The sequence below is a fragment of the Mobula hypostoma genome, chromosome 11 (genome assembly GCF_963921235.1).
Source record: "Mobula hypostoma chromosome 11, sMobHyp1.1, whole genome shotgun sequence".
NCBI lineage: Eukaryota > Metazoa > Chordata > Chondrichthyes > Myliobatiformes > Myliobatidae > Mobula > Mobula hypostoma.
The window spans coordinates 53,796,398-53,810,764 of NC_086107.1; the positions used below are offsets into that span (position 1 = coordinate 53,796,398).

General features: G+C 40.7%; 1 protein-coding gene across 5 annotated transcripts in view; it reads right to left on the reverse strand.

Moving 5' to 3' along the window:
• Positions 1–13,820, reverse strand: part of pgghg (protein-glucosylgalactosylhydroxylysine glucosidase) — a 48,676-nt gene extending 34,856 nt beyond the window's left edge. Inside the window, exons 1-4 of one of the 5 annotated variants that reach the window (XM_063062068.1) lie at positions 12,717–13,365; positions 8,173–8,430; positions 6,339–6,549; positions 426–861 (exon numbers count right to left, since the gene is read on the reverse strand). In XM_063062068.1, the coding sequence (XP_062918138.1) occupies positions 426–861; positions 6,339–6,549; positions 8,173–8,425 (900 nt within the window). In that variant the 5' untranslated portion in view covers positions 8,426–8,430; positions 12,717–13,365. The other 4 variants (XM_063062067.1, XM_063062065.1, XM_063062066.1 and 1 more) reach the window with 4 other exon arrangements.
• Between the last annotated feature and the right edge of the window lie 547 nt (positions 13,821–14,367).

Below are 14,367 nucleotides of genomic sequence, written 5' to 3' on the forward strand. Positions count from 1 at the left end.
GTATTTCCTGTTTATCTTTCATTTTTCTAAACCAACTTCAGCCATAAATCACAGGATTTTGTTTTACCAACATGTCCTAGAAATAATAACTTCTCAGATTCCCAGACTAGAGTCTTAAAAAATACCGAATATCTTAAGATAAAATGTACATGTTTTTTTTTAAATTGCAACTGTCCAGAGGCATCAGCCATAATCTACTACATCAAATACTTTGGCTTGTCATTGTCCTTCCATAGCTAGCCCAACTTTCCTAATCCTTATCTCACCTACGACAGAAACGGCAATAATGCCAATAAAATGGAAGTAAGCTTAATCTAGCATCATCTAGCCACTGAGCACTCAGCCACTGCAGTGGGGAGAAAGATATTGTCATATATCCTACATATTTTAAATAAGTGAGCTGGCTCTTCACCAAAATCTCCTACCTGATCCCAGAAGATGTGCCCAAAGTAGTCTTCTCCTTTCCCCCCATTGGAGAGACCCCCAGGACTTAGACCAATGTACTGAAAGTCTGTAGGTTTCTCTGGGGGGAGGGCACTCAGCACGTAGTACAGGCATCCATGCAGCACCCGGTTTAGCCTTCCACATCCTCTCAAACTGATGCAGCTCTGCCTCCACAACGTGGTCCAAGCTAACACATGTGACGAGTAAAGTTGATTTGACTGCACCAGGGTCTGTCCTTTCACAAAGCACTCCTTAACTCGCTCTTCCGTGTCAGCTACTGCAGTCAGGAATACCCAAGGCCTACTCTGCTCGGTAGGCAGCAGCGTCAGGGACTCCGGAAGTGGCATCAAGATCATATGAACACTTTGCCTTGCAGCACCTCTGACCTCTGGGGTAATTGTTTCTCCATGGATGTACCTAAATTACAAAGAAAATCGGTAAGGAAAATCTATATGGCTAGACTTAAAGTAAACGAGTCACCTGACCTGGGTGGGCTCATCTTAGGTTGAAGAGCAAGGTAATTGCATACAAACTTAACCAAAATTTGACATTTCAATGGGGTTTTGTAATATAAAATGCTCAAAGTAATCAACTGTACAAAGACTGGGGAAAAGCAGACTGCAGGTGTTCAGATGAGATCAGGGTGAGGTCCCTGTTCTTTGTTAGTACATGGGCGTTAAACTACTATGCTAAGATACTGTATGCTAGGAAATAAATAATATGTAAATAAATGTAAAATCAAGAGAGGAAAATCACAGTGACAAAAGGTATAGTGATTTGGGAGATCTGCGGCTGCAACTCAAGTACTGTACATACAACCAACCAGGGGACACGTGGACACAATACCAGGATATCAGGGTGTTATTGGTTCCATGTGAGGTAAACAGTATGTCATCATCTTTTGTAAATTTGCACTGAACAACGAGTGTTGGATAATTTGAAATGGTTAATGTGACTCAGGAGAGTGAGACAGTTTTCTAAAGGAGCACTGACATGTCCAACATAATAAAGTATCCTATATGATTAATTGATGAGTAGTATTACAGAGAATTACAGTAGATTGAAATGGAAAGTTTATATTGACAAGTTGATGAAAACTAATAATAAGGAAATATTTATCCATTGGAATAGATACATACAGTGAAAAAAAAGACCTGGAAGAATTTATGTTCACATTTGGAATTAAATATGAAACTCCGGTCTTCTAGATATTGCATTTCATTTGTATCATTACTCAGCATTTTAAATATAATCTTTGTAATTCAGTGTCTGTAATATTTTGCTATATCAGTGTGACATATTTAATGGACTAGTGTGGGATAATTTTTAAAATTAAAACAGATCTGTTGTAATTTATCCTACGAGAGGACATGAGGGGAGCACTATATAACGCTCGGCACCAATGCCTGTCAGAGTTGTTTAGCACATGACTTATATGAGGAGCAAAAATACTCAGCTTGAATACACACGAGTGGACAGTTTATTAGGTACACCTCAACACCTGATCATTTATGGAAATATCAAATCAGCCAATCATGTGGCAGCATAAAAGCATAAAAACATGCAGACATGGTCAAGTTCAGTTGCTGTTCAGACCAAACATCAGAATGGGGAAGAAATATGATCTAAGTGATTTTGACTATGGAGTGATTGTTAGTACCAGACGGGGTGGATTGAGCATCTCAGAAACTGCTGATCTCCTGGGGTTTTCATGCACAACTGTCTCTAGAGCTTACAGAGAATAGTGTGAAAAATAAACAAGAAAAATATCCAGTGAACAGCAGTTCTGTGGACAAAATGGCCTTGTTAATGAAAGAGGTCAGAAAGAATGGCCAGAGTAGTTCAAGTGAACAGGAAGGTGACAGTAACTGAAATAAACATGTGTTACAACGGTGGTGTGCAGAAGAGCATCTCTAAACATGCAATTGTCAAACCTTCAAGTGGACGTGCTACAGCAGCAAAGGATCACAAATATACACCTGTTGGCCGCTGTGTAAGATACAGGAGGTACTTAATAAATGGACATTGAGTGTACATAGAGAGCAATGGTCCTGCTGTCCATTGAGACTCCATATCATTTGAGTGAGCTACAGATAGACTGACAGTGCCCATATCAGAAGCTCCAAATGCAAAAGACAGGAAGTTTTGACTTCAGTGAAAGAGTTCATTTTAGTTCAATTCTTGGCACTTCTTTAATGCAACCAAAGTACTTTTTTCAAAATTTGAAATGTTTTCCATAGGAAACAAAGTCCTCAGGACACCGATAAACCATCAAGGGATTATTCAAGTTTTCCAATCACTTTACAACAACTAGATACCTAATTTAAAATGTGGGACATTAAAAAGAGAAGATGGTTGGCTATTGTGATGTTCACTGAAGCATCTTCTAATGAAGAAAATTTTGAAGATTTTAATGTTCATTTCCAGAAATCAGCCATTGAAAAAATAGTTAAATCTGCCTTCACAAACCAGTGCAACATCGAAGCATTAACAATATAGAAGCAAAGGTTGCAATGGATAAAGAAGTTAAGGTTGCACACATTTTAAATGTTGCAGAAATGATAGATTTTAAATGATGCAATAAATTCTGGGAACTTGAAAAATAGTGGTAAAGACTTTGAAAGTCTTCAGAGTTGAAAGGACTTGTTCTCTGCTACTTCTGTGTTCACTACAGTCCTCAGATAGTATTAACATGGTGCTCTGCTCTTACGGTCTTCTGGTCAATTATTCAACAGTAAGTTATGCAGCTGTATATCTTGCTGCATATTTTGCCCCACCACCCAGGACATGCCCTCTTCTCATTGTTACCATCAGGAAGGAGGTATAGAAGCCTGAAGGCACACACTCAGCGATTCAGGAACAGCTTCTTCCCCTCTGCCATCCAATTCCTAAATAGGCATTGAACCCATGAACACTACCTTACAACATTTTTTTTAAAATTCTATACTTATTTTAATTTAACTATTTAATATAAAATATATATTTACTGTAGTGATACTAAACCTGATTCCGGTTATACTTCTCGGCATAAAGGAGTCAATGTACTGGGTTGGTATCCTTGATTTACTCATGGGAATTCTAGAGTTTGCCATGGGGCTCAGGATCGTGATTCCAAGGAGGTACACCAAGCAACAGAGAAAAGACATCTGTGCGAGATGAGAAATGTGACGAGAGACAGCATGGCCTGGATGACGGGAGCCCTTAATGATGGATGCACTTTCTTGTGGCAGCACTGTTTGTCATGTTTAAGGAATCATCAGGTGACCTGGGTGAATATGCCACTGTTGTCACCAACTTTATAAAGATGTTCGTAGATGAGTGTGTCCCCACAGAGTCATTCAGAGTCTTACCAAACCAGAAACCCTGAATGAACTAAGAGATTTGCAATCTGCCAAGGGCTAGATTGGTGGTGTTCAGGTTCAGCGACCAAGGAAAGTATAAGAGCTCTAGGCATGACCTCCAGAAAGCCACCTCACATGCAAAGTTGCAATTATGAACCAAAGCTGAATCACAGAAAGATGCTTGACAGCTGTGGTAGAGCTTGAACACTATCACCTCTTACAAAGCAAAATTCAGCAACATACAATCAGTGGGCACCTCATTACAGCTGTACACCGGCTCATTAATGCAAATATCTAATCAACCAATCAAAGTGTTAGCAAATCAATGCATAAAAGCATGGGGACAAAGTCAACAAGCTCAGTTGTAGTTCAGACCAAACATCAGAATGGTGAAGAAATGTGATCAAAGTGACTTTGACTGTGGAACGATTGTTGGTGCGAGACAGGGTGGTTTGATATCAGAAACTGCTGATCTCCTGGGTTTCTCACACACAACAGTTTACACAGCATGGTGTGAGAAACAAAAATCATCCAGTGAGCAGCAGTTCTGTGGGTGAAAATGCCTTGTTAATGAGAGAATGGCCAGACTAGTTCAAGCTGACAGTAACTCAAATATCCACACGTTACAACAATGGTGTGCAGAAGAGCATCTCTGAACACACAACACGTTGAACCTTGAAGTGGAAGGGCTACAGAATCAGAGGAGCACACGGTTTCCACGCTGTACCTAATACAGTGGCCACTGAGTGTAGGTGAGCTCTTACGCTTGCTTTAACCAACAGGGCATGGAGGCACCTTCACAAACTCCCACAGTCGCCAATGACCCTGTGATTTCATTCTCTGAGGTCAATGCGACAGCATCCTTCAGGAGGCTGAACTCACGGAACGCATCTGGCCCAGACGGTGTATCCTGCTGAATACTGAAAACCTGTGCTGGTCACCTGCTGGAGTGTTTACTAATATCTTTAACCTCTGCTTCAGCAGTATTGTACCCACCTACTTCATACTGATACCCAAGAACACTGTAACCTGCTTCAATGACTGTTGGCGGGTGGCTCTTCCATCCACTGGGATGAAGTGCTTTGAGAGGTTGGGCATATCAACTCCCACCTAAAGAGAGACTTAGATCTGCTCCAGTTTTCCTACCGTCACAACAGGTCAGCACCAAATGGCATTTCATTCAGTCCTGGAACACCAGAACAGTGAAGATGCAAACATCAGGATGCTCCTCATTGACTATAGCTCTGCATTCAAACTACCATCCCCTCAAAACTAATCAATAAGCTCCAGGACCTAGACTCTGATACCCCCTTATGCTACTGGGTTCTCGATTTCCTCACTTGCAGACCCTAGTGAGTTTGGATTGGCAACAACCTCCCCTCTACAATCACCAGGTACACCACAAAACTTAACCTCTTTCTCTACTAACTTTACACTTATGACGGTGAGACTAATTACAGCTCCAAATGCCATATTTAAGTTTGCCGATGACACCATTGTTGTCAGCTAAATCAAAGGTGTTGACGAATCAGGTGGGAGATTGAAAATCAGGTTGAATAGTGTCACAACGATAATCTCTCAACGTCAGCAAAGCCAAAGATCTGATTACTGACTACAGAAGGAGGAAACCTGAGGGGCATAGGCCAGTCCTCATAAGAGAATCAGAGGTGTAAAGCGTCAGTAACTTTAAATTCCTCAGTGTCATCATTTCAGAGGATCGGTCCTGGGTCCAGCACATTAAGGCCATCACTAAGAAGGCACAACCGTGCTTCTACTTTCTTAGAAGTTTGCACAGATTTGGCATGTTACCTAAAGCTCTGACGGACTTCTATAGATGCACAGTGGAGAGTATCTGACTGGTTGCATCACAGCCTAGTACGGAAACACGAACAGCAAGAATGGAAAAGCCAATAAAGAGTGGTGGATGCAGCCCAGTCCCACATTTGAGTGCATCTACAAGGAGCTCTGCCACAGGAAAGCAGCATCCATCATCGAGGGCCTCCACCATTTAGGCCTCGCACTCTTCTTGCTGCTCCACTGGGAAGGAGTTACAAGAACCTCAGGTGTCACACCCCCAGGTTCAGGAACAGTTATTACCCTTCAACCATCAGGCTGCTGATGGTTATCATCCTGGACCAGCATGGATAACTTCACTCAACTCAACACTGAACTGATTCCACAATCTACGGACTCACTTTAACGGGGTCTACAACTCATGTTGTCAGTATTGTTTATTTATTACCGTTATTATGTTCTTTGTATTTATGCAGTTTGTATTCTTTTACACATTGGTTGTTTGTTAGTCTTTGTGTGTAGGTTTTCATTGCTTCTATTGTATTTCCTTGTTCTTCTCTGAGGAAAATTGACCTCAGGGTAGTATTTGTGGTATATATGCAGCTTGATAATAAATTTCCTTTGAACTTTATATATTTGATTAATCAGAATGGGTCAAGTCTAGAATATACTGGATAACTGAGCTTTTGATATATATGCATTGTTGTCCCTAAGTGCAGGACATGGATTGCAAGACAAGAATTATTCACAGACACTTACATTGCTTCCATGAAGTCTGGTCCTCTTCTAAAATCAATATTCTGGCTTTGGGGAACAAACATTGACTTTATCTCCACTGTGAACTGTTCCTTGGAAACGGTAATCCGTTCCAAAGTTATGGTGAGAGCCATGAGGTGGACCTGACTGCGATGGGCAAATATCTGCTGGGTCACCATAAAATCCCTTGTCTCTGTAGTACTGTAAAATGTACCTAGCAAAAGGAAAACAGAAACCATTATACGCCCCAGAGAAAAGAACACTGGCAAGGAGTCCCCATTGATAAAGTTCTCCTTTATTGCAACTAGGACATTAAACCTTTTTCAAAAACACATTTGTTGAAGAAAGGAATCTCATGCCTTTGTTTTCTCTCCTGGAATGCTAAGGCTGGCCTCCCGTGACAAGATAAGTTCAAGATGTTTCCTCAACCTTAGGCTAGGAAAGAATTTCGACATGATAAAGCAGGATACCATGTGACAATTAAATAGTGAATCTGATGACGCGGAATAAATAGACAGCGTGGGAAAACAAAGGAAAATAGCATGTTGAACTTATTTAACATTAACAAAAGCAGTCAGCCACTAAATCACCGTCAGCTCCTGACAGGGAAATCCCATTCGTCCCAATCCCCAGCTCGTTCACTGCCCTTAATTTTAATCTCTCTCATGTGTTTTTCCCCAATCTAAAGTCTGTTGCTGTTTCCACCACAATTCTAGTCAGTGACTTGGAGTTCATAACTACTCTCTGCATGAAAAAGATTGCCTTTGTGATTCCTTTACACTTTCAGCCCAAAGTTTTAAATCTATGCTTCTGGTCCTTGAACCATGCATTAGTAGGAAGATCTCCTTCTACTTACCCTGTCTAAACCAATCATGTACCTACCTATCAATTCCCCTCTCAACCTTCTTTGCTCAAAAGACCCCAATTTCTCCAGCCCAATGATATTCGGCATTTCCGGAACCATTTCTGAATCTTCCCTGGGACTTTTGCATCCTTCCATGAATTAGATGACCAGAATAGGACGAAATGCTTCAGCTGTGACCTAACCACTATTTTAAACATGTTTAAAGCACCATTTTAAACATCATTTTATACTCTATGTTTCTATTTACGAATCCTAGAATTTCACAGGGTTTCCTCATCAGTCTCTTAACATGCCCTGCAGCTTTTCAGGAATTCTGCCCATTAACATCCTTTAGAATCATGCTATTTAATCTTTATTGTTTTTCTTTATTTTTGTTCAAAGGTGCATCACTTCACACATCTGTTTGAAATTCTACATGTCACTAATTTGTACCTTGAAAGGTAATATTATAACCCTCAATGGATACCTTTCCTTGAGTTTAATCTTCTGTACATTTGGAAATGTTACTCCTCATATCGATGTCCAAGTCAACAATATGCACGAAGCGGTGCCATTTAATACAATCACTTTTCACTTGCATTATTTAAGGCCTAGTTTCTACATTCACTGATTATGAATGAGTGGTAGAGTTTTATATTTGTTATTTCAAAGATCATAAAGTTGCAGGTGCACAAGTCAAAAATATCACATTACTTGTGTTGAAAATTTGCACAAAAGTACTTCACTCGGAATCTAATCACTTTACAATTCATCTGAAAACAATTGTTCCTGCTTCACTGAGGAAGAAATAGAAATTATTCCATTTTTCAATAAGTAATCCCCTAACTGATATAAAAACAAAACCACAGCAATGATACAACTATCCAACATCAACTGAATTTCTGTCAAATTTTTAAAAAACACCATATTGAACAAAAAGCTGAAAATATGATTAAAAGTTTAAAACTGCAAAGCTAAATGGAACTCTTTTACCTGTCCTGGTGTTTAACGTGAAGGTCTTCTTTGCAGTGTTCTCATCAGGTACAGTCAGTTTGATATTAACAGTAGATGGTACATCTGCCCGACAACAGTCACCTCCTTCACCATTATATACCCCATTAATGTGCATTACGTCACTGTATATTCTAGTACCAATGTATCCATTGGCAACTGTTGCCATGAATCGAAGGTCAGAGGGCAAGGTATCACAAGTAAACACTGCAGGGTCATCTTCACATTCAGACATATTCTCTAACAAAAGAGAAAAACATATTGGTAAAATTATGACATATATCATTTAATGTTTTATAGTGATGTTATCCAGCAAACTAACAATTATTATATTGTATCTTTGCTATCAAAAGTACTCTGACAACTCTTTTTGCTCAGTTGTGTTGGACTATCTGCAGGTTTCATGTATTGAAAAGGCAGCTTCATTGTAATCTTAGTATTGCTGTTGGGAAAATCATTATACTCTCCCGCTATATTTCCCCAACAGAAACTAAATTAATAAGGCTACATAAGTCACAATATCTGGAAGAAGGAGAAACAGTGAAAAATACAATAGGCACAGGTGCAAACAGCACAGATTGTCCTGTGAGGGGGAGGGCAATTAAAAATTAAAACATAACTAATTACTTGGTGATGATATTGATCGGTATCCTATTTGTTGCACCACTCGTCCAAACCCAATGCAGTTGCTATGCCTGTGGCAACAGGCCTAATGGTAATAGTAGTTTAGTTCAAGCTCTCTACATATTCCTAATACACAGATTAGGGTATAGATCTGAATTATAGACCTGAAACATCTCTTATTCCAAAAAAATTCATCATCATCCAGTAATAGTGAGGTGGTTATTTGTGGTTAGGTAGCCTTAGGATATAAACTCCTCAGAATTATTATTACTTTCTGAAAAGAGGTAACCTGCTGGAAATATAAAAGACTCTGAAAGTGTGGAAGGTGGAGAGTACGTATCTAGAATGAAGGGTCTCTGTTTAGAAGTAAGGGTAGCCCACTTAAGACAGATGAGGTAAAATATTTGTCTAAGATAGTCTTGGAATTTACCTTTTTCAAAAGACCATAAGATATGGGAGCAGAATTAGGCCATTTGGCCCATCGAGTCTGCTCTGCCATTTCATCATGGCTGATCCAATTTTCCTCTCAGCCCCAATCTCCTGCCTTCTCCTTGTATCCCTTCATGCCCTGACTAATCAAGAATCTATCAAACTATGCCTTAAATATACATATAGATTTGGCCTCCACAGCTGCCTGTGACAAGGAATTCCACAGATTTACCACTCTCTGGCTAAAGAAATTCCTCCTCATCTCCATTCTAAAAGGATGTCCCTCTATTGGGAGGCTGTGTCCTCTGGCCTTAGACTCTCACCATTCGATAGATTTCAATTAAGTCACCCCTCATTCTTCTGCATTCTAGTGAATACAGGCTCAGAGCTATCAAACAATTTTCATATGACAGGCCATTCAATTGCGGAATTATTTTTCATGAACCTCCTTTGAAACCACTCCAGTTTCAACACATCCTTTCTAAGATAAGGGGCCCTAACCTGCTCACAATACTCAAAGTGAGGCCTCATCAGTGTCTCAACATTGCATCCTTGCTTTTATATTCCAGTCCTCTTGAAGTGAATGCTAACATTGTACTTGCCTTCCTCACCACAGACTCAAGCTGCAAATTAACCTTTAGGGAATCCTGCACAAGAACCTCCAAGTCTTTTTGCACTTCTGTTTTTTTTCTCCATTTAGAAAATATTCAACACTTGCTTTTCCCAAAGTTCATGACCATGCACTTCTAGACACTGTATTCCACCTGCCATTTCTTTGCCCATTCTCCTAATCTGTCTAAGCCTCTCTACTTCCTCAAAACTACCAGCCCCTCTACCTTTCTTCATATTGTCTGTAAACTTTTCAACAAAGCCATCAATTCCATCAGTCAGCTCATTGTCATATAACATAAAAATAATCAGTTCAACACAGACCTCTGTGGAACACCACTAGTCACCGGCAGCCAGTCAGAAAAGGCTCCCTTCATTCCCACTCTTTGCTTCCTGCCAATCAGCCACTGCTTTATCCATGCTAGAATCTTTCCTGTAATACCATGGGCTCGTAGCTTGTTAAGCAGGCTCAGGTGTAGCACCTTGTCAAATGCCTTCTGAAAATCCAAGTACACAACATCAACCGATTCTCCTTTGTCTATCCTGCTTGTTATTTCTTCAGAGAATATCAGAATCTTTGAATAATGTCAATACAACGATAGATACACATTTAATAAACAAGGTTATGGTGGGTAGATAGACTACAGGGCAGAGGTTACAATCAGATTAGCTGTGATCTGAATAAAAGGTAGATTAGACATGAAGTGCTGAATGTTTTACCTCTTTCCCAGTTCAAATGTTGGAGTGAAGTTGTTGACCAGTGACCAGAAAGCGCCATAAACTGGTGATGTTTTACAGACACTAAGGCAAAGAAAGTGTATGGAGCAACACAAAAAAAAGAGAATATAGCTGCTCATCATTCCAGCAAACTTTAATGGGAAAGGCTGGCTGAGGCAACTCAAGTTAAATTGGAAGAATCTTTTCAGCATTGACAACTCAAAGTCATTGATTGGCACATCATTGGAACCATACTACTGCACTGTGTTTGAAGATATCTACTCTGACATAACTGAGTACAATGCACACATTTGCATCAAGCCAGATAGAAAGCCAACACGCTGTTAGTCTAGCCAAATACAAATGTTCTGAAGAGTCATGTTAAGAATTAACTGAACAAGTTCCGACAAAATGCCAGAATGAATGGTTAGGCCATATTGGTTATGATAACGACAGACAAAATGGTGCAGCGATGTAGGGACTACTGACAGTTTTTCAAGGAGTGGGGAAAATTAGGCATCAATTTGGAATTAAGCAATGCCATTAGATTTTACCAGCAGATTCTTTAGCCCAGTTAACTACTACTTCTGATATGTTGCAAATCATCGTTACCTGCTACAGCGATAGAAAGGATGTAAAGATGAGCATTCCTTCTATCACAAAACAACCACACAAATGATCCAATCAAAACACCACTGTATATATTCTTTTAAAGCTGCCATTAAAACTGATGAGTTACCATGAGAATAGATTGTAACATGGGAGAGGCAGGAGGGAGGTCAAACGGTGGAAATGCTTCCTGGATAAACGATTTTAGCTGAATATCATTCTGAACACACAGTAGTGAAGACTATTTGTAGAAAGATTTGTTTACTGGGATGCTTCAGATTGTGCTTTTGAATCATTGGTCACTTCTGCCAAAATTCTTGAACAGGACACTTTGTAGACAAGGTCATAAACTATTCATGGGGTACATATATAAAAGTAAATGGCAATATCCTGACACTCCTCAGCATCACTTACAGTGAATTAATCTGAATCATATAGGATCATGCATCACAATTCAATATTATTTGATGAACTACAGTCTACATATGGGCTGCAACTCATGTTCAGGAAATGAATGAGGTGTGGGCGATGAATGATTCTTCCACATGGTTGAGCTGAGTTGGATCCAGAAGACATCAGGCACTGAAGTAGCAGGCCCATCAAAACAAAACAGAACCTTCTTTGGATTGCTGTTCAGAACAATGACCCAGAAGTTTGTTCAACACTTTGTAAGGACATTAGGAAGACTCCATGAGGGAGCATCCATGTCAAAAGTGGGATCTATCAGGGAACATCTCAAAGGCAGCTATAGAGTGAAGGTGGAATAATGGACAGGAGCACCAAAGCTCTAGCAGGGCTGAGGAGGGGCAGCCCCTGAGGAATGTCCAAGCCTTTGGAGCAATGGCACCAAGGCTACACTGATGGAACAGCAGTGTTGAAGGAATGCCGAGGTCAACTCTCCAACTCCGGGACAGTATTGGGGAAATATCCATGCCATGGAAGAATAGTTACAATGAGGGGGTGGGACAGGAACACAAGAAAATAGAAGACAGAGCAGGTGAATGAGTCCCTCCACTACCCCACCATTCAATATCATCTGCTCTGGCTTCAGCCTGTCATACCTTCAGATGTTTCAAAAATCGAACTCCTCTTTAATACCTCCAGTCATCTTGGCTCCACAGTGTTCTGTGGTTCAAAATTCAAGGGATTCACCACAAAATATTTAAAGATATTTCCACTCATTTCCATCTTATCGAACTGAAATTCAGTTGCGTCTACCACATAATGTGTACCCGAATCCTTTGTTAAAACCTGTAGTCAGAGACGCTTTGAAGTGTGAGCAATTCAACTCTGACAGAGGAACTCGGGTTGCCGCCGAACTGGAGGGCGAGGGAGGGCAGCACTAGTCGCCCATTTGGCCCTCGGCAAAACCTGGTTACATTGCCTGGTAGGACACTGCTGGAGCTCGGCCGAATATTAAATATTTAATGGACTGGTTGAAGCGAACCCCCCTCCGCTCAACTTTGGTGAAAGAAACCTTGTGTGTTGCTACATTTCCTCCTTACTCTGCAAACGGCGAATTTCAGTTTCTATCTCACCAACTTCCGCTCCTGATTTGCTCCGCTCTGTTTATAAACCGCCGGCTCTTCAGAATTGCGGACTCTGGTCTCGGAACTCTCGGGGTTCTCGCCTGCTCTCGGGCAAGAAGGCGCCTGCCTCGTCCCGGAATCGGCCGCTGGGTCTGGAAGGGAGAGTCGACGGTGGAACAAACTTTTCTTCACACTGGCGCCTCTGGACATTGACCAATATCAACACAGGAAGGGAGGGGGAGGGTATCACGGCAAAAATTAGTGAAAAAAGAATCCTTGAAATTATTTATCTACCACCACAGACACCACATAAGCAACGGAGCCGCGTTGTTTAGCAACTTCCCTAATACCAAGGAGCCCTTTTGTCCAAATGGCGACGCCTCTGCCGGCGAGAGTTCATCGTATCCAAGAGTTGTGGCGGATAGTATCGGGGAATGGTTTACACGGAGTACAACCTCGAAGAACTTTTCCACGGAGAAAGTGAACAAGATAAAGCACTTTGTTTTCAGTGGGAGTAAAATATATGCGGCTCCAAGTCAATCCCATCCAGTGGAGGAATAGTGAATACTTTTCTCAGGGAAACTTAAAGTTGGGTTGCAGTGTAGGTGACTTTGAACGTGATCTGTATTCTTTTGGCTGGATGTTTGGGATAAGTGCTGCAAGAAATTCTGGGCTGCCACATACCATCCGTTTCTAGAGTGACCTTGCTTTCTGAAGGGAATCGGGGACTTCCTGGGTGACCACAACGTGAAAGATGTGGGTTGTATCCTGGGTGAAGAAAACATTTTACTAGGCTAAACTTAACTGTTCCCATATACACAATATGACTGGAAATCTAACATGCATTATAATCATCGTGTATCTGCATTGCTGAAACACCAGCAGCTTGTGACTATAAACAATTTGGCTTTCTTTTCTGTCATAGAGTTAGAAAGTCCAAGTTACAGCACAGAACCAGGCCCTTAAAAGTCTCTCATGTTTCTTCTTCTATCATCACTCCAGGCACCCACCACTCTATATTTAAAAAAAATAAAAATTTTAAAATGTTAAAAAAAACTTTCTTCTCACGTCTCCTTTGAAATAACCCCTCTCACCTTAGATGCATGCCCTCTGGTATTAGACACTTCAACTCTTGAAAAAAGGTACTGTCTGTCTATATATGCCTTTCATAATCACATAAAGCTCTATCAAATCGCCCTGCAGTCTCTGCAGCTCCAGATAAAACAACCCATGTTGTCCAATCTCTCATTCTAGCATATGTCCTCTGCACCCTCTCCAAAGCCTTGACATTTTTCCTATAATTGGGCAACTGAACTGTATGCAATACTCCAGGTGCAGCCTAACTAGAGTTTTCTAAAGCTGCTACATTACTTCCTGACTTCTGAACTCAATGCCTTGACTAATAGAGGCTAGTATGCCATATACCTTCTCAATCACCCTATCAACTTTATACCACTTTCAGGGAGCTATAACCTTGGACCCCAAGATCCCTCTGCTCGTCAACACTGTTAAGGATCTTGCCCTTAACAATATACTGTCTGTTTTCATTTGACCTACCAAGGTGTAACACTTCACATTTGACTGGGTTAAACTTCTTCTGCCATTTCTTCACCCGTATCTACAATTGATCTATATCCTGATGTATCCTTTGCTAGTCTTC